This window comes from Drosophila ananassae, chromosome 2R, assembly GCF_017639315.1.
Source record: "Drosophila ananassae strain 14024-0371.13 chromosome 2R, ASM1763931v2, whole genome shotgun sequence".
In the NCBI taxonomy this organism is placed as follows: Eukaryota; Metazoa; Arthropoda; class Insecta; order Diptera; family Drosophilidae; genus Drosophila; species Drosophila ananassae.
The window spans coordinates 11,403,494-11,426,582 of record NC_057928.1 but is presented as its reverse complement, the minus strand read 5'-3'; the positions used below and the strand labels follow the sequence as shown (position 1 = coordinate 11,426,582).

Here is a 23,089-nt window from a genome sequence, read left to right as displayed (position 1 = left end):
AACAAGGATTTCTTTTTGACTTTGCGTGATATTTATTTTGATTCAGCATTCTCTATAGTTTCTTTTCTTCAGTTTCTTTTTCATTTTCATCGCATATATAATTCTTTATTTAGTTTGTGTGATCGGCATGTGTTTTTTTGTTTTTTATAATTTTCATTTTTTGGTACAAATTGTATGCGTTAAGTTTTGCCTTTTTTTATTTTATGTCTATTTGTAAATCTTAAAAATTATTATTATTGCGCAGCTCAAATTTATTTTGTAGATTTTATTATTTAAATACGTTTATCAAAGTTGACGGCGTGGAAATATATATAATATATATATATATATATATATATATCTTTTATAAATGCATCCGCTTTTTGCTTGTGGTTCAGTTGAGTGTTTAGGCGTTTAATTCCTACAATTCGTTTGTGTTTATTTTTTATATAGTTTAATCAATTAATTTATGCATTATTTAGATCTTTACACTTTGTTCTACATTCACTTTCAAGTAATCGCCAACACTCCGGTCATGTACAAAAAATACTCTAAATTTGATTTAAAATTGTTGCTTTTTATATTTATAATCTCTGCTTTAGTGAAATTTTAGGATTTATCTCTCATACATATATATCTCCCATCAAAATACCATCGACATCGACATCTACACAACTTTTGCGCTAATTTGTTGTTAGGTTAATAAGGTTCTGGTTCTCATCTTCAATTGCTTAACATTAGGGCTAGATTATCAACTAAATATTGTTGCTGATGCTGCTGATATATGCGTTCCACATCGGGCCACATCGGTCCATCGACTTTGATCATTTTCGCGGAGGCTGGAGGCTAAATAAACGCCATAAACGAAAAAACAATTTCTGGAAATGCACACAGGTTTAAAAATAAAACTAGAGGCTGCCTCCTCCTACTAGCACAACACACTCGCGTTCACAATCTTTACAAATAATACAGAGGCCTACTAATTACATAAATAAAATAAAACCATTTAAATCGATACGCATACACATAAAATTAACGTTAATGAATTATCTTCTCGCCATTCCATCCATCTCCATTATCCGTCCGACATTATCCGATATTATGCGGCCAGCATGCGGAGTATGTTCTTCGGCGTGTTCTCCTCGTTCAGATGCTTTGTCGTGTACCGCAGGGCATTGAGAAGGGGCTCCGCCTTGATGGCTGGCTGCGCCTGCAACAGTCGCACACATCCCTTCACATCCACATGAGCCCCTCGAACGAAGGCACCCTCCGGATGGACATGGTCGTAGAGGATCACCAGGCCCACCATCACACGCAGCACCAGCATTTTTGTATCTTCCCGCTCGATCTGTTGCAGAAGTTTTCTGGAAAAAGAAATCCGAGTTAGTTGAAGTTCAAAGATATTAAGTATTTAAAATCTTACGGATTCTCGAGCATCCTCAGGCACACCTTGGCCATGGTGCCGAGCGTCTCTGTCGTATTCTGGACATCATCCGCATTATCGTTGACGAACTTTGAGGTGGCCTCACTCAGTACCTTGAGCATGGGCGTGGCATGGGCGTAGAAGAGGGACATCCGGTTAGCCAGCTCCGTGCTGACCAGCATATTTTCCGTAGAGTCCAGACGCTGTCGGCTCACAATGCGTCTGTAGTAGCTGAAGTCATTCTGTATGGCGGGTGTTTTCATCTGAAAAATATTATTTTTGAAATCAATTAAAATTTCTATTGTTTTTCAAATCATTTATGTTTGAGAAATCCTTCAATATGAACCAAAAACAGAGTAATACATTTCAAAGAATGTTCAAAAACATGTTTGACGACAGGTAAGTTTTTAACCAATTTTATGACGAGCCTAATTATCATCCAATCTTCAACCAAAAGGGGCAGGAGCAGTGCCGGAAAGTCACACGAATCGAGGGAGCATCAAAAGGAGCGTAAGGACAAGGACCAGGAACGGAAAAGGGAACAAGAACGCAAAAAGCAGGAACACCAAAAACAGGAAAAGGAAAAGGACCAGGAGCGGCAGCGGGAACATGAATTCAGGAGCAGGGACAAGGAGGAACGCAAGCAGGAGAAGCACATGCATGACGACTCAGCCCATATGCAGGCCTCCTTTGGCGACTCCCCGGGCGAAATGGAAAAGTTCGACTTAGAATTCGATCAGGAAATGGAGAAGTTCGATCAGAAGCTCTGCCAACTGGGAGTTCGTGCCAAAACTTTGGCCACCATGTGGAAGGCCAAGCTCCGAGTTAAGCCACACAGCGTGGAGGAGGCCAGATCCCGGAATATCATTGCCAACTATCTGACCAAGTGCAGTGGGGAAGGTGTCTTCGAGATGGAGCCCTTTAACCACATCCCACCGCCTCTGGATTTGGTTACTCTTAGAAATAAAATGGTAGGCAGATCCTTGATCCCAGACTCTTTATCTTGATCCTTGACCATAATCCTCCTCTAGTTTCTGACGCGGGAGACCACATGTCGCGCCATTTCCTTGAATACCCAAAAGGATTCAAACTCCCACTTGGCCCAACTGCTTGCTAATTCATCTGATGGCGGCGAGTTTCTAAAAGAACTACCTGTTCCACGTAATGGAGCCTTTTTTATCCTCCATATGCGTCCGAATTAGATACGTTTTCTACAAATTTTACAACCAAATTTTAAATTTTAATAAAGCCAAGTCGGAGTTTCTATGTTTTATGTTAAAAATTAATACTTTTCATTTACCTTTGCCTCAAACTTCAAAAATGATATAGCATACGTGAGAATTAAAATGTCCGAGAACAGGACTTTTTTCGAAAATATTTTAAATTAATAAAAAAATAAAAAAAAAAAACAAACTAAGCTTCACACAATGTTGATCCGCTCCGGCCGACGGGGCAGGAACAGGAGTCAGGAGCCTTCACGTGAAACGAAAAAAAGAAAGCCGGAGAAGGAAAACAGGAGTGAAGCCCCTAAGCAAGAGCCTAGGAGGGAACATGAGGAACAGGAACGCAAGCATGAGGAGCACAAGGATCACGAGCATCAAAGGCTGGCCAAAAATTACGAGGATCTCGAAGAGGAACTCGAACGAAACCTTAAGATCCTGGAGCGAGCTGTGTGCCCTTTGGATTTTCGACCCAAGGTAATGGCCACCATGTGGATCACCAAGCTGCGATCTCCGCCCCAAAGTTCGGACGACGCCAGGGCCAGAAACGCCATAGCCGCCCACCTGGCCAAGTGCATCAAAGACGATGTTTTCGAATTTGAACCCTTCAGTAAACCGCCTTCCCCCGATAACTTCATTACCATAAAAAAGAAGCTAGTTGGTATAAAAAAATATAATTGTTTTATAAATAAAGCAATTTCTTCCTTCAGAATTTGAGTAAGGAAAGTACGTGCCGTCTATATCCCAGGACGAAGGCACAGGAAAGGCACAATGCCTTGACAAAATTACTTTCGGATACCTATGATCGAGGAGAGTATTTAAAGCAGCTTCCTGTTCCCCGGAATGGAACCTTCTTTGTTCTCCACTTGCAACCAAATTTATAATAATTTTTTTAAATTTTAAACAAAAAGGAAATATTTTTTAGATTTATTAAATAAATATATAACTATTTTTTGAAAAAATTTCAAGTTTTTCTTGTAAACAAAGCGAGTTTGAGTCGCTTTTCAACACTCTGAAGATTGCCTTTAATTACGTTTGACTTGGAAATCTAATTACTAATTACCCGGTACGTGACACCGCAATTTGCCTGCCGCCTGTCCGGCTGCAAGTCTGTTTACCACTTAGAGCCAGGCCCAAAGCGGTGACACCGTATGTACTTAAGCTGAAGCTGTCAGGGCTGCATCGAAAACGTGCGTGAGAAACTTAACTTCAGAGCTGTGCCGCCACGAATTTTTTTTTGAGTCAGGTAGAGAGGTAGAGCTCTAGAGGTAGAGTAGTTGCTCATCCAATCACCTTGACAGAGGCGTTGCTGGAAGCAAACATCATCATGCACCGCCCGACTATACTATATAGACGGTCGGTCGGTCGGTGGGTCGGTTGCAAAACCTTATATAAATACGTTATTAGCATAAATCGTTCTGAACAGTCTGAAATGGAGGCCCGAACAGGACGGATCGTTAGCTTGGTGAGAAGATTGTTTTCATTCCCAACACCCAAAGATGATTAATCTATTGATGATTGTAGCACCTGGCTGGACTGCTTCTGCTGATGATAGATGCTGCTTGTGGGAGAGCTCAGTATGCATCACCTAATGGCAATGATTATGCAACGAATTCCTATGCCCAGCCATACCAACCCGGAGAAGTGCAGTCTATATGGTCGGGTGCCCCGATTATAGTCAATGACAATGCCTTTGGGGCTCAGGACCAGATCCAGCAGCCCTTTTCGGGCTTCAACGAGTACTATGACGGAGAAACCTTCAGGCGCCCCTATCCCAACTGGCGGAGGGAAGAACGGGACGAGTGGCCAACTACACGAGCTCCCAATCACAATTACTACAATGTGCCCGGCTACTTCCACTACCAACAACCGCAACAGCCATATCCCCCGGCCAATTCCGAACTAGATTCCAGCGACTCCCGTCGTGAGGAGGAGCAAGTGGTTCAAATCGGCGGCAGTCGCTCTCTGGCCACAAACAACTACCAAAATATTTACCCAAACAGCGGTGGTAACTACTTTGAGCCCGCCCAGCCCTGGCGGCGACGGAATTATGAGGCCAAATATGCCCAGCATTTTGCCAACTATTTGCGGAAGTATCCCCAACGACTTCAGCCAGTTTACCAAACCGGCGAGGACTTTGTTGAAAAGTAATGGACTCCGCTCTTATCTGACCTGCACAATTTAAACCCTTGAGAGCCATTCAACTTTTGGCTAAAATAGTGCCAAGAAATTAGGTTTTATTTCTTTGTAATATTTGTAGTACTCTACTCCAATTACTCCCATTACTAATATAATTCTACATTTGTTATCTATGTATTAAATTAGGTTTAAAATAAATAAGCTAACTAAAAATGTGTTAAAAACAAAATTACGTTTTGAGCGGGTTAAGGGGGCAGCCTAAAAGGACACAAAGCAAACCATATCTTGGCCAATTTGTATCCGATTCTTGAGCGGAATACCTCAAACGATTTCTAGATAGATTCTCTAAGAGTCTGCATCAAAGTCTAGAAACAAAATATTTTTGAGATTTTTCTTGAAATTTTCTAGGGGGTCCCCTTTAAAAGCTAAGAAGTCGCATGGAAGGTCTTTTTGGCCCACAACGATGGCCATATCTTGGCCAATTTTTATCCGATTCTTAAGCGGAATACCTTTAACGATTTCTAGATAGATTCTCTATGAAACTGCATCACAATCTAGAATCAAAATATTTTTGAGGTTTTTCTTGAAATTTTCTAGGGGGTCCCCTTCAAAAGCTAAGAAGTCGCATGGAAAGTCATTTTGGCCCACAACGATGGCCATATCTTGGTTAATTTTTATCCGATTCTTAAGCGGAATACCTTTACCGATTTCTAGATAGATTCTCTATGAATCTGCATCAAAATCTAGAAACAAAATATTTTTTAGATTTTTCTTGAAATTTTCTAGGGGGTCCCCTTCAAAAGTTAAGAAATCGCATGGAAGGTCATTTTGGCCCACAACGATGTCCATATCTTGGCCAATTTAAATCCGATTCTTGAGAGGAATGCCTTAAACGATTTCTTGATAGATTCTCTATGAATCTGCATCATAATCTAGAAACAAAATATTTTCGAGATTTTTCTTGAAATTTTCTTGGGGGTCCCCTTCAAAAGCTAAGAAGTCACATGGAAGGTCTTTTTGGCCCACAACGATGGCCATATCTTGGTTAATTTTTATCCGATTCTTAAGCGGAATACCTTTACCGATTTCTAGATAGATTCTCTATGAATCTGCATCAAAATCTAGAAACAAAATATTTTTTAGATTTTTCTTGAAATTTTCTAGGGGGTCCCCTTCAAAAGTTAAGAAGTCGCATGGAAGGTCTTTTTGGCCCACAACGATGGCCATATCTTGGTCAATTTTTATCTGATTCTTAAGCGGAATACTTTAAACGAATTCTAGTTAGATTCTCAATAGATTTTCATCATAATCTAGAAACAAAATATTTTTGAGATTTTTCTTGAAATTTTCTAGGGGGTCCCCTTCAAAAGCTAAGAAGTCGCATGGAAGGTCTTTTTGGCCCACAACGATGTCCATATCTTGGCCAATTTTCATCCTATTCTTGAGAGGAATGCCTTAAACGATTTCTTGATAGATTCTCTATGAAACTGCATCACAATCTAGAATCAAAATATTTTTGATATATTTCTTGAAATTTTCTTTAGGGCTCCTTTAGATCTAAGACCGGCATTGTTTATGAATGAAATAATAGTGAATAGTGAAAAATAGAGGAAATATTTCATTTGGGTATAAATACATTCCAGTGTAAGTTTTATTAAATTTTAAAAAACCCTGATGTTAGATAGTAATTAGCAAGCATTTTTAATTTGATTTTAATAGTGAAACCAATACTTAATTATTTTTCCATTTTTTTCAATTCCCTGAAGTCGATTTCAGTTCCAAATGTTCAGTCATAAACTGCTGTTGGCGAAATGAAGGTTTTTGGAATTTCCGTTTTAATATTTTTAATCATAATTGAAAGTTCGGTCGCGTTGTTCAAAGTAACAAATATAAAGTGCAAGTGCTATGATCATTCTTTTTGTGAGTTCCCTCAATGCGAGTTGAAAGTGCTGGGACGCGGCAAAGTTGGAATATTTATTTATGCCAAGATGAATCAGTTACCATTAAAGGAAGTAATGGTAGGAACTCCATTCAGAGTTATTCAGAGCAAATCTAAATTTGAATTATTTATTTTTAGATAAACATGAGTCTGTTTAGAAAGTTCAACGGCTATCGGCCGTTTCTGTACAACATTACATTTGATTTCTGTAGCTATATGAAGAATCGAAAGCGCTATCCTTGGGTCAATATAGTTCACTCGGGTATAATCAGTTTTAGTAACATCAATCACAGCTGCCCCTACAACGTATGTATTTGTTAACAAAACTAAAACTACTTGTTGTATCTGAAAATTAAAAATTTTGTAGCATGATCTGATAGTTTCAAACATGGTGTTGGATGATGAAATGCTGGAGAAGACTCCCTTTCCAACTGGTTCATATATGCTTCAATTAATTGCAGGAACTCCCAGTTGGCAAGGTATGGCGCAAGTTATGGTAGATATTGTTGAAGAAGAATGGATGAAAAAAAGGCACAATTAAATGTTATATTTATTCTTAAGATTTAATAAAAGTATCTGTAATCTAATGTTAGAACGAAGCTAGTTACAAGAAAAGTCAATAAATTTTACAGCATACTTTCCAGCAAACACAAAAAATCCGTAGACAATGGAGAATCTATTGAGAAACGGAAGTGGCTCTTAGTTGGGAGGCACGTTTCGAGCTATATATATAGGGACACAACTATTACATCGCTATATCTGTGCGGCAGGCAGCTGACACTTTGAGTACACAATGAACGTGCAGTTTACAGCGTTTAACATCATCATCATCATCATGAGAGTCGTTGTGGGACACAAAGTTGTAGACACCAGAGAGCAGTAGCCCCAACTTCTATCCTAGCCTGTCCTAGATTCCCCCACTCCTCATCCCCGCCGGCGAATCGATTTGATGAAAGTTTCGCCAAACGGAAGCGAGCCATGGGAAATGCGCCATTCACACAGATTTGCCAACAAATGAATCGATTTTGTAGACAATAAGCCGACACACTCAGTTGCCAGACAAAGCAAGGTGGGTCTTAGCCCAGTTCATTCGCATATTTAAAAACTGTAGAGTATATCTTTCCAATAAACATTAAGGGGGCAGGATGGTTTCAGAGGCTGAAAAAAAACAGATTTTTGCGATTTTTTTTTTTTCATTTCTGAGTGAATACAATTATTCAATTTTTTTAAACGATACACGGCTATATTTGGAGAGTATCTAGGAATTTTTTTGTTAAGAAATAATTATTATTTATCCCATGACGGACAGTCGGCCGGAGTCGCTTCCAAAAATTGGTCTCTTGCGGTGCGTAAAGTCTGGCCTTACAGTGTTATCAGAAATGAAAAAATTGAATTTATTTACTTAAAATATTAGTTTCTTGTGCGGATGAACAAAACGAAACCATTTTGAAAAATATGCGATTTTGAATTTTTGGCGCGGTTCTAAAGTCGGAGGTACCAATTTTTTCATAAAAATCAGCCCAATATTTCCCGTAAAAATGGTAAAAATATATTTAAAAAAAAAAAAAACGTTCGTTCATCCGCAAGTATTTATTGTATTTAAGTTGTGTGCAAAATTTTATTTAGATCCGAGCATTACTTTTTGAGTTACGTTACGCACCGACTTGAAAAAGTTGTTTTGAGAAAAACGCGTCTAAAGTTTTAAAAGCAATTGAAAGTATATGGAGAGAAAGAAACTAGAAAATCGGTATCTCAGCGAGCTTTAGTCCGATCGATATGAAACTTTCAAAGGATATTCCTGAGATAATGTTCTATTATATAAAAAATTTTTGAAAACAAAATTTTTTTGAAGTCTTAAACCATCCTGCCCCCTTAACAAATGAGTGGGTATGAAAGCTCCACTGTTCTGTTAAAAAATTATTTAAGCCTGATGAAACATTTTATGGTTTATAATTACCCATAATTAAAAAGAAATTATTAATCCAAAAATAAGTAATGACTTATCCACAAATATAATTCCATGAAAGTCCTGGGTCGGGGAAAAATTGGCTGTTTCATTTACGTGAAAGTCCATCAGCTGCCAGTGAAGAATGTGCTTGTAAGTAACATAATAAGGTTTAAAGTTCACTTGTAATTCCACTCATTTTAGATAAACTTGAACTTGTTCAGATGGTTCAATGGATATCGACCGTTTATGTATAACGTTACGGTGGACTTTTGCAATTACATGCGTCATCCCAAGCGCTTCCCCTGGTTCAATATCCTTTACGAAACAATGGTACAATTCTCGAACCTGAATTACAGCTGCCCCTACAATGTAATTACTATTTAGTCACTAAACTAAGGACTCTAATTCAAGACTCTTGTATTTTCAGCACGATATAGTTGTGTCGAATATGGTCCTGAGAGATGAAATGCTGCGAAGGACTCCCTTCCCAACTGGAGCCTACATGGTGCAGGTAACTGTCGGCAATCCTGTTTGGAAGGGTGTGGCTCAAGTAATGCTAGAAATTGTGGAGAACGATCGACAAAAGCCTTTGAAAAATACAACAATTAAAAGATCCTGAATAAAAAGAGTACATTTGTCTTAGAAACTTAACCTCTGGTGTATGGCCATCGGTATTTATGCTTTTTTGCAACTTCATCCGGCCATGGTCCGGCAAGTTGCTGGCCATTTGAATTGCGTGTGCGTAAGTGCCTTTGGTGTTTCACTGTAGCACGCATGTGCTTGGTGGCCCAAAGATTTTTCATCAATGACCCGCAGCACGCGTTCGTCTCAGCCAAGTTAGTCAGTCAGTCAGTCGGGCCAGACGAGCAAAAAAATAAAAAAAAAGTGAATCAATTAAAAATGCAACCACGCGCGCTATGACTTCTCTTTGGATTTGTCTGTGACTTTAGTTTTGGTTTTGGGCCGGCTGTCGACAGCCCCCACATAAGGCCAACAAAACAGACAAACTGGCAGTAAAGAAGTCAACATTTAATGCTGTTTGCCGTGTCGTGGGCGTTCCTCTGTCGCCAAATATGGAGGAGAACTTGTAACCAAGCTCACTCACTCACCTTGTACTCATCGAACTTTAGCACAAACTCCAAGATCTCGGCCAGCTGCTTGACCAGCGCCTGCTGGGTCTCCAGGTGTTGTGTTGGGTTCAGCTTTCCGCCCACCAGCTGGCCCAGCAGCTTGGGCACAATCTTGTCCAGCTCCATGGAGTGTTCGTAGCACCGTTTCAGTTTATTCACCAGCGGCAGTACCGCCGCCCAGGCCTTGCCAGTTACCTCCGGGGATGGATCAGCGATGGCTTCTCGAATTTCCTTCCCAGCACCCTAAAAATAAAGTTTAATAATTAATAAATTGTTATTTTTATTGGAAATTCTTGTTCCTGCAAAAGGCCAATAAACTTTTGCATAAAAAATGGTCTAGAATTTGGGTAAAAAATGGCGTAAACCTCGAAATACTTTCCGGGTCACTTATCTGGTTTCGATTTGCAATTGAAATGAAGGCCTGACATGCAAACTCTAGAATGGTTCTACACTTGAACAAAAAGTGCCTAAAAGATATATATATTCTGTCTAATATTTTCTAACTCTTTGTTTTTTCTAGTGATTTTTACAAAAACTTTATTACAATCAGCGAACTGTGAGTAACTAGTAGCTTAGCTTTCAACATGCTTCGTTATTTCTGTGGCACATGCAACAATAACGACTCTGCTCTGGACACTGAACCGCGTGCATTGACCGGCGCAGCAATTTTTATCGATGCTTTATAATCTAAAAAAAAAACAAAAACTAAAAACAAAAAAAATAAAGGAAAGCACACACGGCATTGAGGAAGGAAACTGGAGCTAACGAACGGTCATTGCATGACTTCCAGAGTTCATTTTGTGCATTTTGTTTCAACTGCCATCATCTCATCATCATCGGGAATTGCAATCATCTTGCTGATGGCGTTGATTATTTCAATTGAGGCCTTTTAGCAGATTTCTAATGCATTTTAATTGTCTAATAACAGGTTAAATATTTTATTAGCAAATGGCTTTCACATCTTTGGAGAAAGACATTTAAATTCTGACTCTAAAACTTAACCATTTTAATTATAGTTTTCGTGATAATTATGCTCTTAACCGGTAATATGTGGTTGCGTGTTATGGCATATTGGCATAAATCGGAGGAGTATTATTAATAGCCAACAACCCCGCCCACAAATCAGCCTCTAACTCTGTCATTACGCACAGCTCAATGGGCTGTGAGGCTCGGGCCTAAAGTATCTTTCAGAATGAAAAGTATCTGTGTGTGAAAAGGTAAACAAGCGATGGTGTGTGGTTATTTTGATTCAAAGGGGTTAGCACGTGTTGTGTGTTTAAAATTAAAACGCTGGAAAAGTCAACAAAGAGACAGACAACACTGGAAAATAAATTAAAATTATAGAAAATTAAAAGGGAAGTCTTCCATAAAAGAAGGGAGTTCAAAAGATATTTCTATACAAAATGAAACCTATTTAATTCTCATTAAAAAGCCATAATTTTTCTTAGTGCTAAACAGCAGCAACCCTCATTTTTATCCACGAGTGCTTTGGCATAATCATAATAATAAGACAGCATCTGCATCTACAACTGCATCTGTCTGCAGGTAGCATTTATGAAAACCCTGACTCTGGGATGATGTGCTGGCATTTCTTTTCACTCTACATAATTTACACCTGTCTGTAAGTCAAGATCCCATGTCCTTGGAGGCTGCTGTTGCACTTGATGCATCCCAGAATGTTTAACGCGTCCAAACGCAAAGAAACAAACAAGTAAACAAAATGGAGGGGGAACGATGAGGAGTTTTGTCGTTGACTCACAGTCGGTAGTCTTGTATTTGTACACTGAGGAAAAAGTCAACAGGGAGATAGACTAACTCTTCTTAAACCCTTCTCTAAAGTCTTCAACTCTGACCTAGATTTTCTTCGTGTGCATTCTCATTTCATTCAACGGCATTGTCTCGTTTACGCCAGTGACTCTCTAAGGACTCTTGAAGGACCAGGCCTGGTCATGCAACGGAAGTGATTCTTCTCTGGTCTGGTACGGACTTTTTCTTTGTTTTTTGTTTTTTTTTTTTTTGTATATATGTATATTTTTTGTTCCTTTTGAAATAACCTGGCCTGTGTGGGTGCACTTCTGTTGACTTGCATGCCATGCCAGGCATTTCAGGCAAAGATTTTATTTTGTGGAGTAGACAAATACTTGTGTTTTCCCTACATATGGATGAGGGTTTTTGGGTTTTTTTCCTAGGGAGACTAGGTAATAATTAAATGATCTCTTCACTGCCAAGAATTTGGCTCTCTTTCAGAAATATAAATAATTTTTTAGATAATGCCCCACCCTGTCTTAAAGAAGCAGAAAACAAAAGGCAGATGTAGGTGTTGTAGGGGAACATTTTGTCACAGGAAGCACATTTTGTCTGGTGAGTCTGCAAAAGGGGGATCCGTCCGGTCTTTGGAATCTGCGGATGCCAGTGAGCAATTGTGTTGTTGATTCATCTTCCCTGGTCGTATCTTCCCTGGGATGCATGTGGCATAAAAGCCGATGTGCTCCATTTGGAGGCACGTGCCGGTTGCTTAAGCATTTTACCAAGAAATCAGACAAAAAAAAAATGTATAAGAAAGAAACCACCCACAACCGCAAGCTAAAGAGACTTGAACTTGGTTGGAAAGAGTACTAGTACAAGAACCGTTTTTCCTTTTCTAGTTTGTATCTGTTTCTAGTTTGGCTTTTAATTAAAAATCTACCATCTCAGCTAGGCTAAGCCCAATCAGTCAGCGTTTCATTTGTTCCGTGGAGCAGCAAGAGCCAGAGCCAAAGCCAGAGCTTCTCAAAACCACACATAGTTGAATAGTTAATTAACTTTGGCGTTGGTGAGTGTTGCATCTGCCGCAGAATGGCAGTGTTTTAATTGAAAATGAAATTAGAGGCAGCAATGCGGAAATGCAGAAGTGAGGAGTGAATTGCATATGGTCAGGCTATTACGGGCCTGCCCTAGATAATTGCCAATGACACTTGGGAATGTTGTGCGGCGCTAGTGGACATGATCTGGTTTTAGTCGCAGCTCTACCCACCTCACTTACTAGATCACAGAGTGGAAAATAGTATTCGCTACTAAACTAGATGATGACTAAGAGTTAATGACATAAAAAAGCATAAAAAAAAGGCATTTTTTTCAATGAATTATTAATATTAAAATCAAAACAATGATATTAAATTTGTCATAACTAGTGTTTCATCAAAAGGTTTGCCTAGTTACTATTAATTTATAATTATTATTCTAAATCATTAACCATGTTTATTGTTTATACTTTCATTGAATTAATTCCATTGTAGGATTATAATAAAAATATAAATGATTAATTTAATAAAAACCAAAGAATCCTTTAGTAAATAAATTTGTCATAATTAGAGTTTAAGCTTAGAGGTCAAGAATTCTTCACAAAAATAACCACTTGAATGATTAATATTTTATTATTAATAGTTACACATATTCTTTTTTAGTGACTACTAGTTGGAACTCCCACTTTTTATCATAAAACCTACATTTTTATCTCAACTGGCGCTAAAGTGCAGAAATGACTTGGAATTGTTTGGAATTCGCCCACAATGGTTGGCGCTTCACGAGGCGCCGGAAAAGTGTGGGTGGCTGGTGATGTTTCAGTTTACAAGCATGGAATGCTTGCATAGATGCCACAGAAGTTTCTAACAAATATTTCATAAAAATTACACAGCTTTTCTGATCCCTTTTTAGCCTGAATCACTGATGGAGAAGGCTTTTTACAATTCCAATCACGTGGAAATGACAAAAAATATGTACCGAAGTGGATACAAAATCGGCGAACCTCAACAATGAATGCAAATATATTCCGGGAACGGCATTAAGTAAAGTCAAAAGACCAAAACAATTTCCCAGACAGGGAATCTCTTTGATGACTGTTAATTTTTCGTAATTTATTTTTAATGAAAATAAGCAAGAAAAAAGTGTCAAAGGGAGGTAAGAGGAGCCACAAGCTGGCCAGAACAAAGGCCAGCTCCCACAGACACTGGGACGCCATTCACGACCACATCGGAAAATATATAATTAATAACAAACTGCAGCTGATGATGACGACAACACGGATGACAAATGTTTTAGAATTTTCTCATAGATCCACTCATAAATATTTCATAAATTTTGCTGTAACTCATTATCTCTCAGTGTAGAGCTTGCAAAACCCTATTTAGAGGTTGCAGTGGTGTTACAATTGTTAAAGCTGCTGACTCGGACAAGAAATCATGCCATTACCTCTCATGACTCATAGAACTCATAGTATTCTCGTCTTTGTAACAACGATCGCTAGCCCCTAGAGCCCCAGCCCCTGAGATAGATTATCCACAGACTGGACACAGTCGTTTTTACTTTCCATTTTCACAAGAGTGTCATGATGCTCTGTGCATCACTCGCCTCCGCCTCCGTTTTGTAAACAATAGCAGCCTGGCCATTAAAAGATTGCCTGCAGGCTGATGCAAAAGTTTAAAAATAGCGATATTACCCAACAAGATATCTAACATTTTTGTAAATCCCAGTTATTGGTTTCAAAGAAAAAAGATCTCACAACGACATGCGACATGAAAACTCGAATTTTATGAATCACTTTAGTTGTGAAATAATATATTCCACATAGTGCGTGGGCTAATATTGAAAATAATCTATAAAAAAAAAGTGCGAATGGCTTATTTTCCCCAAGGGCCAGGGCCAATTATAAGCGTCCTAACGAGCGAGCGGCGGGCGTAATTTATCAAGATAATCGAAAAAAACATTAAAAGGCAAGGAAATGGAAATAAAATCAGCAGCAATAGCAACACAGCTTGTGATTGCCATAAAGATAAGATAGGCTTCGGAATTATCAATGTCACAACAGAGAGTGAAAAAAGCTAATGTATTCCAGATAACTGCCAGTGCAAGGGCTCAAGGGAGAAGCTAACTTTAGGGGGAGAGTGTAAATAGTTAAATCTACTTATGATTTCTTAGAAGTCAATGATTTCAATAGAAGTTCAACATATTTTTACCCGGTATTTCCAGGTAGAAATACACGGAGCAGTACCTGGTATCATTCTTTATATTAATCATTAAATAATAATAATACTTTAGGTCTGTGAAGTTGGCACCCCAAATTTCGAATTTCAAGAAAATAATAACTGACCATTATTGACCATCGTTTGACCACTATTGACCACAAATATTTTCGTTTTACCACCTTCCGAAAAAAAATTAGAGCAAAAAAACTTTCCGGGGGCCAACTTCACACTAGCCCCCGGGCATCAGAAAACATCTTTTGACATTAAATTTTAACGCATAGACCAGTTTAAACGATTGACCATCCCATAAAATCGATTGACCAACCCATAAAATCACTTGACCACCAAAAAAAAATTTTTTTTTTTCATTCCTCAAGGTCATGTGTCGGGGGCAAGCAACCAACGTCAGAATATGAAAAAAACATGTCATTTGAAAGCATTTTTGCAGAAATTGGAATTATGATAATTGACCATCTCTCAAAAATGAATGATCAATACATTTGAGAAAAATCTTCGTTTTACCACTTCGCAAAAAGAAGATATAGCCAAAAAAACTTCCCTGGGGCCAACTTCATACTACCCCCATCATATGTAGAAACATGTATAAAAAACGTATTTTTGCGAATTTCGCAATTCTAATGGTTGACCATTTCTAAACATCGTATCAACATTATCCTTAACAAAAATCTTCGTTTTACCACTTCTCAAAAAGAAGATATAGCCAAAAAAACTTCCCTGGGGCCAACTTCATACTACCCCCATCATATGTAGAAACATGTATAAAAAACGTATTTTTGCGAATTTCGCAATTCTAATGGTTGACCATTTCTAAACATCGTATCAACATTATCCTTAACAAAAATCATCGTTTTACCACTTCCAAAATTATAGTTTTTATTGAATCATTTTTTAAAATCTTGGGTACATCAAAATTTAAACTTTTACGAAATGTGTTTTCTTGGAAAAGTTAAAGTTAAAAAAGAATGAAGAAGATGAAATACGGGGAAGCACAAGCGAGCAAGACGCCTAGAACGCCAGTATCATTACGCCAGTATAAAATACGTTTTTTATACGTATGTATTTCTGTTTCTACATATGATGAGGCTAGTATGAAGTTGGCCCTCGGAAAGTTTTTTGGCTATATCTTCTTTTTGAGAAGTGGCAAAACGAAGATTTTTGTTAAGGATAATGTTGATACGATGTTTAGAAATGGTCAACCATTAGAATTGCGAAATTCGCAAAAATACGTTTTTTATACGTATTTCTGTTTCTACATATGATGAGGCTAGTATGAAGTTGGCCCTCGGAAAGTTTTTTGGCTATATCTTCTTTTTGAGAAGTGGCAAAACGAAGATTTTTGTTAAGGATAATGTTGATACGATGTTTAGAAATGGTCAACCATTAGAATTGCGAAATTCGCAAAAATACGTTTTTTATACGTATTTCTGTTTCTACATATGATGAGGCTAGTATGAAGTTGGCCCTCGGAAAGTTTTTTGGCTATATCTTCTTTTTGAGAAGTGGTAAAACGAAGATTTTAGTTAAGGATAATGTTGATACGATGTTTAGAAATGGTCAACCATTAGAATTGCGAAATTCGCAAAAATACGTTTTTTATACATGTTTCTACATATGATGGGGGTAGTATGAAGTTGGCCCCAGGGAAGTTTTTTTGGCTATATCTTCTTTTTGAGAAGTGGTAAAACGAAGATTTTTCTCAAATGTATTGATCATTCATTTTTGAGAGATGGTCAATTATCATAATTCCAATTTCTGCAAAAATGCTTTCAAATGACATGTTTTTTTCATATTCTGACGTTGGTTGCTTGCCCCCGACACATGACCTTGAGGAATGAAAAAAAAAAATTTTTTTTTGGTGGTCAAGTGATTTTATGGGTTGGTCAATCGATTTTATGGGATGGTCAATCGTTTAAACTGGTCTATGCGTTAAAATTTAATGTCAAAAGATGTTTTCTGATGCCCGGGGGCTAGTGTGAAGTTGGCCCCCGGAAAGTTTTTTTGCTCTAATTTTTTTTCGGAAGGTGGTAAAACGAAAATATTTGTGGTCAATAGTGGTCAAACGATGGTCAATAATGGTCAGTTATTATTTTCTTGAAATTCGAAATTTGGGGTGCCAACTTCACAGACCTTAATACTTTTCTTATAAAAAATATAAAATATCTAAATAACTTTCAGATAAAAATACACCAAGCAGTACCACGTATCATTCTTAATACCACTCCTTTCTTTTAAATACTTCCCCTCCTTAAAAAAATGAACAAGTTTTTCAAATTTGTATACCCGGTACTTGCACATAGAAAAACTCTGAGTAGTACTAGGTATCATACTCTTTTTAAGCTACAAAAACTTATATCTATAATACTGACTTATACAGTCCAATAGTTGTTTTTATTAAACCTTTATGCAACTCCTTTTCTTTAAATACTTTCCCTATAAAAATTGAACAACCTTTTTGAGATAAAAATACTTTGAGCAGTACCAGGTATCATATAGCCCCGCAGACATATTCTCTCGTCCTTTAACTGCTGTTTTAAAATACTTTCCCAACAATAAAAACTGAAACAAACTTTTTAAATCGACAGAGTTGTATGACACCAACTTTGAACACCCCATGTCCACCCCCCATTCAAACCCTATCACAACGCCCATGGCCGAAAAAAGAAACTTTCGATATGGCAAATGATTGCATTTAATTATCGACAGCCGTTTGGCCTTATCGGAAGCCAGGGTTTGACGCATTCCACTGGGGCAGGCAGGCAGTCAGGCAGCCAAACAAATGTCAATGTCCCGAGGAGAACTGTTTGGAGGAAAATGTGGGGGGCGATAGCAGTCCCCACTGAGAGAATTACACATGTCAGTCTCTTGTTTCCAATTAAGGCTTATAAATCATATATGTTTGTGGGACTGGCATATCGATTAGCACCCCCAACCATCCCAAAAAAAATGGAAAATTTTCTAAATTGGGTTAAGAGGGGAATGCTTTAAAGAATGCCTTGAAAAAATAGCACATTTCTTTTGTGAGTTTAGTTTATTTTGTGGAAATTACACGCATAAACGGCAATGGAGATGCAAACAAACAGTTGCTCGTAAAGGAAAAAAGTAAAATAAATGGCATTCTGCACAGACGCCGTCGTAAAAAGTTGCACTTTGCACTCGACTACTAAGCTGCTTAGAGACTGCCACAGGCAACAGACAACAAACAACATACAACAAGGGACAGGAGACAAGAGACCTTTCCCAGAAGTCGTAAATTGGCCATTTGACAATTTTTAAAGCCACTGTAACAAGGAGTGTTGAAACCATTTAAGAGTCAGGTATCAGGGCCATCAGGACTACTAGTTTTATTTTTATTTTAAAGCAAACAGCTCTGTTAAATTAGTTTAAAAAATGCAAAAAAATACTCGACTCAATTGAATTAAATTTGGTTAACTCGAATCAGCTCAGTGTCATTTCAATAAATCTGAAAAAATGTGTCACCCAGACAGCAGACAGTGCGTTTCAGAATTGTAAAACAATATAGCTCTATAATATTTTTTAAATCTTTATAAATACATTTTTGAAACGCACTTTCCAGAGACATGTATGTGGGCTTTTAAGTACCAAGAAGTGACACCAATTCATGCCACATTTGCGCCTCAATTTCCACCCACCTCAGAGCCTAATGGGGCAACAATATTATATTTTTAAAGTGCACTCTAGAGAGATACAGATCCACAAACATATAGTTTGTTGAAACAAAGTCTTGTAGTCTTTTATTTACTCGAATTTGTTTACGCTTTCAGGTTGCTTTATTTTTGGCGCAATTGATTTGTAGTTGATGACGTCGGAAATCCGAAAATAAATACTCGATCGCTTTGGGCCATAAACAACAGGCCTGGAAAAGTGAAATGCAATGACTGATGAATATCAATTTTGGCAGCCACTTATACGGACTACAAAGGTTAACTTTGAGACGGAAGTGGGACCTATAATGGATATCAAAAGTGAGGGTTAATAAATCAACTATAAACAGTAACTAACTGCTATCTATATTTGTCTGAAACTGTTTTCAAAAACTATAATAATGAATATTTAAACAGGGATTTAAGGGAAAGTCATTCCAGTCATAAAGTCTCCCTTTTTATAGACGTCTCATAAAAATAATCAAGTAATTGGTGTTCTGGGAATCTGATTCAGATTTTTGTGGCTTTAAAAAAAAGGGCTGCCGTAATAATTGTATAATATTTAAACAGCCATTATATTGACTGACCAGCCGAGTAGTGCCGAGTCTACTGACCACTGACCAGCCGGAAGTTGGCTTTTATTCTCTTTTCTCCCACTCTCTTTTCCCATCTGCTTTGTGATTTTGCATTCGCGCAAATCATTTAAGTTATTCGTGGAATGGATGGGGAGGTGGGAGTGTCATGGATGGGGTCTACTGTAGTAGGGGGTAGTGTAGTGTCTAATGACTGTTCATTCCATTTCTGTGATTATTGTGACTACCAACTGACTGCCTGTCTCTCGCCCTCAAAAGCACATATATTTTATTCATTTGATGATAAAATACTTTGTTTTTTTTTTTCTCCTATTTGGAGCAGACTTTTTAAATGGGTCGCACATATATTATGGAGTTGGGAACTAGGGGCTTCTCCCCATTTGAGTGAAAGCAGCTGTTTTTCCGAGGAAACATGACTACCAAATGGGGAATATGTTTTTGGTTTAAAAGCCAGACAATCTAGACTCTAACTAGACTATATATTATTTAATAAAAACCACATAGCCAGCCATAATTCTTGATTTTTCAGAGTTTCCAAGGCTGCCTCTGAACATATGTATGATCTAGTAACCCAATAGCCATCTCTACATACTTGTATTTATTATTTATAGCAAACCACAAACTTTATTAGATAATAAGTTAGTATAGGATAGTAGAAACGTCACTGGCTCTAACCCACAAACCCCATAAACATTATTATCTCCGATGCTAGGCAGGTTGATATACTTTCTGGCTTAAATACTATATATTTTATTGTTAATTTTTGGTGGGGAAGGTGGGTATTGTTTCACTGAATGGCTGCTCTCACAATGATTATTATTTGTGGCCCTTTGTTGACCTTGTTGCGGTTTGTTTGTCACTCGACAATGGTCGTCTTTTGTCCGGGATCTAGTCCGGGCCAATATTTAACAAGAGCTTGCGACTGATAAGTTGGAGGGAAAAGCCTATTATCGTCTAATGATTTCTTTTATTCTGTATAGTAGTTCCCCCACATGTTAATTCCAGGCTTTAAATTCTTCTTTTTTTCAGTTATTTTAACACTATTTATAGAATCAGTTTTTTCTGATTTTTTTTTTGCCAATTTGTTGGCTTTTTGGCGCCAGGCCAGCAACTCCCATAACCAGTTTGTTTGCCTTGGCAACCAGTTCCCGCCCCAAAAGCCACCCACTCAAGAAGCACTACAGGCAGAAATTAGTGAAAAAAAATGCAGAAAAAACACAAATGCATTGCATTTTAAATATGTACCTCTGGAAAGGGTTTAAATGCCCGACGAGGTCGTCTTTGTGGGGTTTGGTCCCCCTTTTTGGTAAGTAGGTCACCGGCAAAGGAAATGAGCTCATTGGTATACATTTTCCAGTTCATTTGCGTTGATTAAAGCGCTTCGGGTTGACATTTTTTGTATTGTCTGCCGGGGCAGGGCACCCCAACCGCCAGACTGTCTGTTTTTTTATGAAACGAAATTAATAATTTGCACACACGCCGATGCGAATTAGAATTTCTAGATCCCCCTTTCCAGAAAGGTCAATCAAGGGCTTGAAAAATTATGTCATTTATGTTATTTTATTTTAATATTATTTAAATAATCTTATTCATAGACCCTCTGATAGACAAGATGCAGGGGTGGTGACTAATTAAAAGAGAGAAAAAAAAAGAAGAGTGTGAAGAGCAAAGTTGGTTAATGACGTCAGTGGAGCGACGATAATGAAAGAGGTCCGAACCTCGAGCGGATCGCACCATGCGGGCACACGTGTGTGACTCAGAGACGCCCCAAGAGCCCCAAAAGAGTAGTTTTTATCATCAGTAGTTTTAGTCCCAAAAACAACTGCAGATTAATTTTTATTTTAAAACAAAAATTTTAAATGTTTTCTAACTTAAGAATACAGTTGCTTAATGAGTCACTTAATTTGTAATGCGTAGTTTTAAGATTAACCTTTTATGGTATTATAATTCTTATCAACTAATAACCATTTTGAACTAATAACCACTTTTTAGCGAGTTTTTTTTTCTTAAAATTCTATTTATTTTGTAGAAATCCCTCATAGAGATAACAGACTTGGTTCTCTTCCTCTTTTCTCACCCTGCCAAAGGTTAAATACTCAATTTGTAGCTCGTTTATTGGGTTTTGTGGCGATTGTGGCCTGTTCTGGCAGCTGTTATTTTTAGCAAGTTGTTGAAATTATCAGTGCTAGGCTAGTCTTAGATACTACAGGAGGTATAGGTGTTTAAACTGCATTATATTTCTTAATAAAAATATCTGAAAGTATAATGATTAGCAGTTTAGTCTGTACTTATTCAAATAAATAACTAATAACCGGTTTAGTCCGATCTGTGACGCCCCAAAAAAAACTCACCCGATAGATCTGTATCTCCTCGAGCACCACCTCCGACTCCCGGAGCACTCGCTCCACCTCCTCGTAGACCGCTCGTTCCGTTTCCGTGGGCGCGGCATTCTCGAAATCCAGGAAGACATCATAGGACTTGGCTGCGCAACAATTCGAGTCATCGCGTGACAGCAGGCTCAGCAGCTTTCCCATTTTCTTTGATTAACTTATGGATTTCCTTTTTTTTGTATTTTTTTTTTTTATTTATTAATTAGCACTTTTATGGATTATGCAGCACTGGATAGGGAGAGATAAAAAATAGAGAGAGGGATCTGGCATTAGCAGCTGTTGCACCTGTTGTCACAAAAAGGGATTCATAAATTTTATTTTATTTTTTTTTTTTCAAAAAAAGCAGCTGCTAAAGTTGTCGCCTAGAGGAGGGGGTGAGGGGGAGTAACTGCATCGGGGAAACTTGTTTCCATCTTTTTGGAGGACAAAGGAAAACCTGGCATCTGACATGCTCCGCTTAGGGGTGGGAAAAGCGGTGGAAAACCAAGGCAGAAGGGCTAGTATTTGTTTTCATTCGAATTTATAAGATTTTTGATTAAAAAAATAATAATATTACATAAAATTAAAAGAAAAATATTAATAAAATAAAAAAATAGTTGACTTTTCTTAGAATTCTTTATCTTTTAGAGAAAAAACAAAAAAAAAGTAGGTAGGGATTTTTTTTAAAAAGAATTTCCCTAAAAATCTCCTGATTTTTCATGGCCATTTCTCCGTTATTTTTAGGCAATATTTACTGTATCCTTATCTCTTTGTTGTTTTTTTTTTTTTTTTTTTTTGTGATTCTAGAAGGGCGTTGAAAATTGCACTGCGGGGGGTAAAGAGAAGAGAACAACGGGAGAGCCTGTTGGCCATGTGTCTTCCTCTTCTTCTCTCCCACTCTCCCAGGTGCGTGTGTGCCTATGTGTGTGTGTGTGTGTTAGTGTTTCGCAGGAAATGCTGCGAAACCGAGAAACTTATCGAAAATGGTAAACAAAAACAACAAGCCAGGGCAAGGCCAATTTTCACACATCGTTCTAAGTAGGAAAAGGCAATTTTCCTGTTTCCACACACACCAAATGTAAACATTCTAGAGGCCAGCCAACCCCCACTGAACTGTAATTGCAAAAAAAAAAAACACCAAGTGAGCTAGCTAGTAGTTGTTATTAAAATTGTTGCTTTTTTATGTGGTATTTGTTTATCTCTTTTTCGTTATCTGCTGTCACTCCACTTCTCGTTCTCTTTCTCGCCACCTCCTCTGGCAGTTTGCGCGCTTATCTACAGCACTTTTTTATGTTTTTTTTAATATTTATACATTTTGTCTGCATTGGAATTTCATTTTTTTCTTTCAACACGCTTATCACCTTTTATCTTTTTTTTTTATTGGTTGAGTTGGTTATTATTGCTTAGATTCTAGCGGAACGCATCGCGCGGTACCGAGTCCTTATGCAGTTGCGAACACAGAAAAGAAAGCACTCTCCGCTCCGTTTACGGTAGAATTTTTCGCGGAAAAAAACACAGGCCCCCGCAACAACATCAAAAAACACAGTGTGGCCAGGTGAAGCAAACACAGAGAGACCCCACTGCAGCTGTATAACGCGTCTAGAAGATCTGGCAGCTCTGCACCAGTGCTGCTTACTTCTGACCATAAAAATATTTATTCAATTTG

The 23,089-nt window shown here is 37.9% G+C and overlaps 4 protein-coding genes across 5 annotated transcripts; 3 read left to right on the top strand and 1 right to left on the bottom strand.

Annotated features, from left to right (window-relative positions):
• Positions 1 to 250: 250 nt before the first annotated feature.
• LOC6506462 (CYFIP-related Rac1 interactor B) lies at positions 251 to 23,002 on the bottom strand. Its single transcript, XM_001957789.4, has 5 exons — positions 22,785 to 23,002; positions 21,406 to 21,672; positions 9,758 to 10,021; positions 1,403 to 1,665; positions 251 to 1,343 (listed from the first exon to the last, which is right to left on the bottom strand). Exons 2-5 carry the CDS (start codon positions 21,586 to 21,588, stop codon positions 1,079 to 1,081), a joined length of 975 nt encoding a protein of 324 aa, XP_001957825.1. The 5' UTR covers positions 21,589 to 21,672; positions 22,785 to 23,002; the 3' UTR covers positions 251 to 1,078.
• Positions 1,659 to 2,684, top strand: LOC123257124 (RNA-binding protein 25-like). The gene is made up of 3 exons (XM_044714848.1): positions 1,659 to 1,801; positions 1,860 to 2,373; positions 2,434 to 2,684. The coding sequence occupies exons 1-3, from the start codon at positions 1,722 to 1,724 to the stop codon at positions 2,602 to 2,604; spliced, it is 765 nt and encodes a 254-aa protein (XP_044570783.1). The 5' UTR covers positions 1,659 to 1,721; the 3' UTR covers positions 2,605 to 2,684.
• LOC6493471 lies at positions 2,712 to 3,584 on the top strand. 2 transcript variants are annotated; one of them, XM_014908915.3, is made up of 2 exons: positions 2,712 to 3,279; positions 3,333 to 3,584. In XM_014908915.3, exons 1-2 carry the CDS (start codon positions 2,830 to 2,832, stop codon positions 3,504 to 3,506), a joined length of 624 nt encoding a protein of 207 aa, XP_014764401.1. In that variant the 5' UTR covers positions 2,712 to 2,829; the 3' UTR covers positions 3,507 to 3,584. The 2 variants fall into 2 exon arrangements, with proteins under 2 accessions (XP_014764401.1, XP_014764400.1); XM_014908914.3 differs by having other exon boundaries at positions 2,712 to 3,283; positions 3,333 to 3,452.
• LOC26514163 lies at positions 4,010 to 4,988 on the top strand. The gene is made up of 2 exons (XM_014910096.3): positions 4,010 to 4,087; positions 4,147 to 4,988. Exons 1-2 carry the CDS (start codon positions 4,055 to 4,057, stop codon positions 4,771 to 4,773), a joined length of 660 nt encoding a protein of 219 aa, XP_014765582.1. The 5' UTR covers positions 4,010 to 4,054; the 3' UTR covers positions 4,774 to 4,988.
• Positions 23,003 to 23,089: the final 87 nt, after the last annotated feature.

Bases quoted from the DNA above. Each gene is read 5' to 3' on its own strand.
- LOC26514163 (XM_014910096.3), top strand. From the start codon at position 4,055: ATGGAGGCCCGAACAGGACGGATCGTTAGCTTG. The intron at 4,088-4,146 runs GTGAGAAGATTG...TGATGATTGTAG, and splicing joins CAGGACGGATCGTTAGCTTG to CACCTGGCTGGACTGCTTCT.
- LOC123257124 (XM_044714848.1), top strand. From the start codon at position 1,722: ATGTTTGAGAAATCCTTCAATATGAACCAAAAACAGAGTAATACATTT. The intron at 1,802-1,859 runs GTAAGTTTTTAA...TTCAACCAAAAG, and splicing joins AAAAACATGTTTGACGACAG to GGGCAGGAGCAGTGCCGGAA. The intron at 2,374-2,433 runs GTAGGCAGATCC...ATCCTCCTCTAG, and splicing joins TTACTCTTAGAAATAAAATG to TTTCTGACGCGGGAGACCAC.
- LOC6493471 (XM_014908915.3), top strand. From the start codon at position 2,830: ATGTTGATCCGCTCCGGCCGACGGGGCAGGAACAGGAGTCAGGAGCCT. The intron at 3,280-3,332 runs GTTGGTATAAAA...TTCTTCCTTCAG, and splicing joins TTACCATAAAAAAGAAGCTA to AATTTGAGTAAGGAAAGTAC.
- LOC6506462 (XM_001957789.4), bottom strand. From the start codon at position 21,588: ATGGGAAAGCTGCTGAGCCTGCTGTCACGCGATGACTCGAATTGTTGC. The intron at 1,666-9,757 runs GTGAGTGAGTGA...AATATTTTTCAG, and splicing joins TAAAGTTCGATGAGTACAAG to ATGAAAACACCCGCCATACA. The intron at 1,344-1,402 runs GTAAGATTTTAA...TTCTTTTTCCAG, and splicing joins CTGAGGATGCTCGAGAATCC to AAAACTTCTGCAACAGATCG.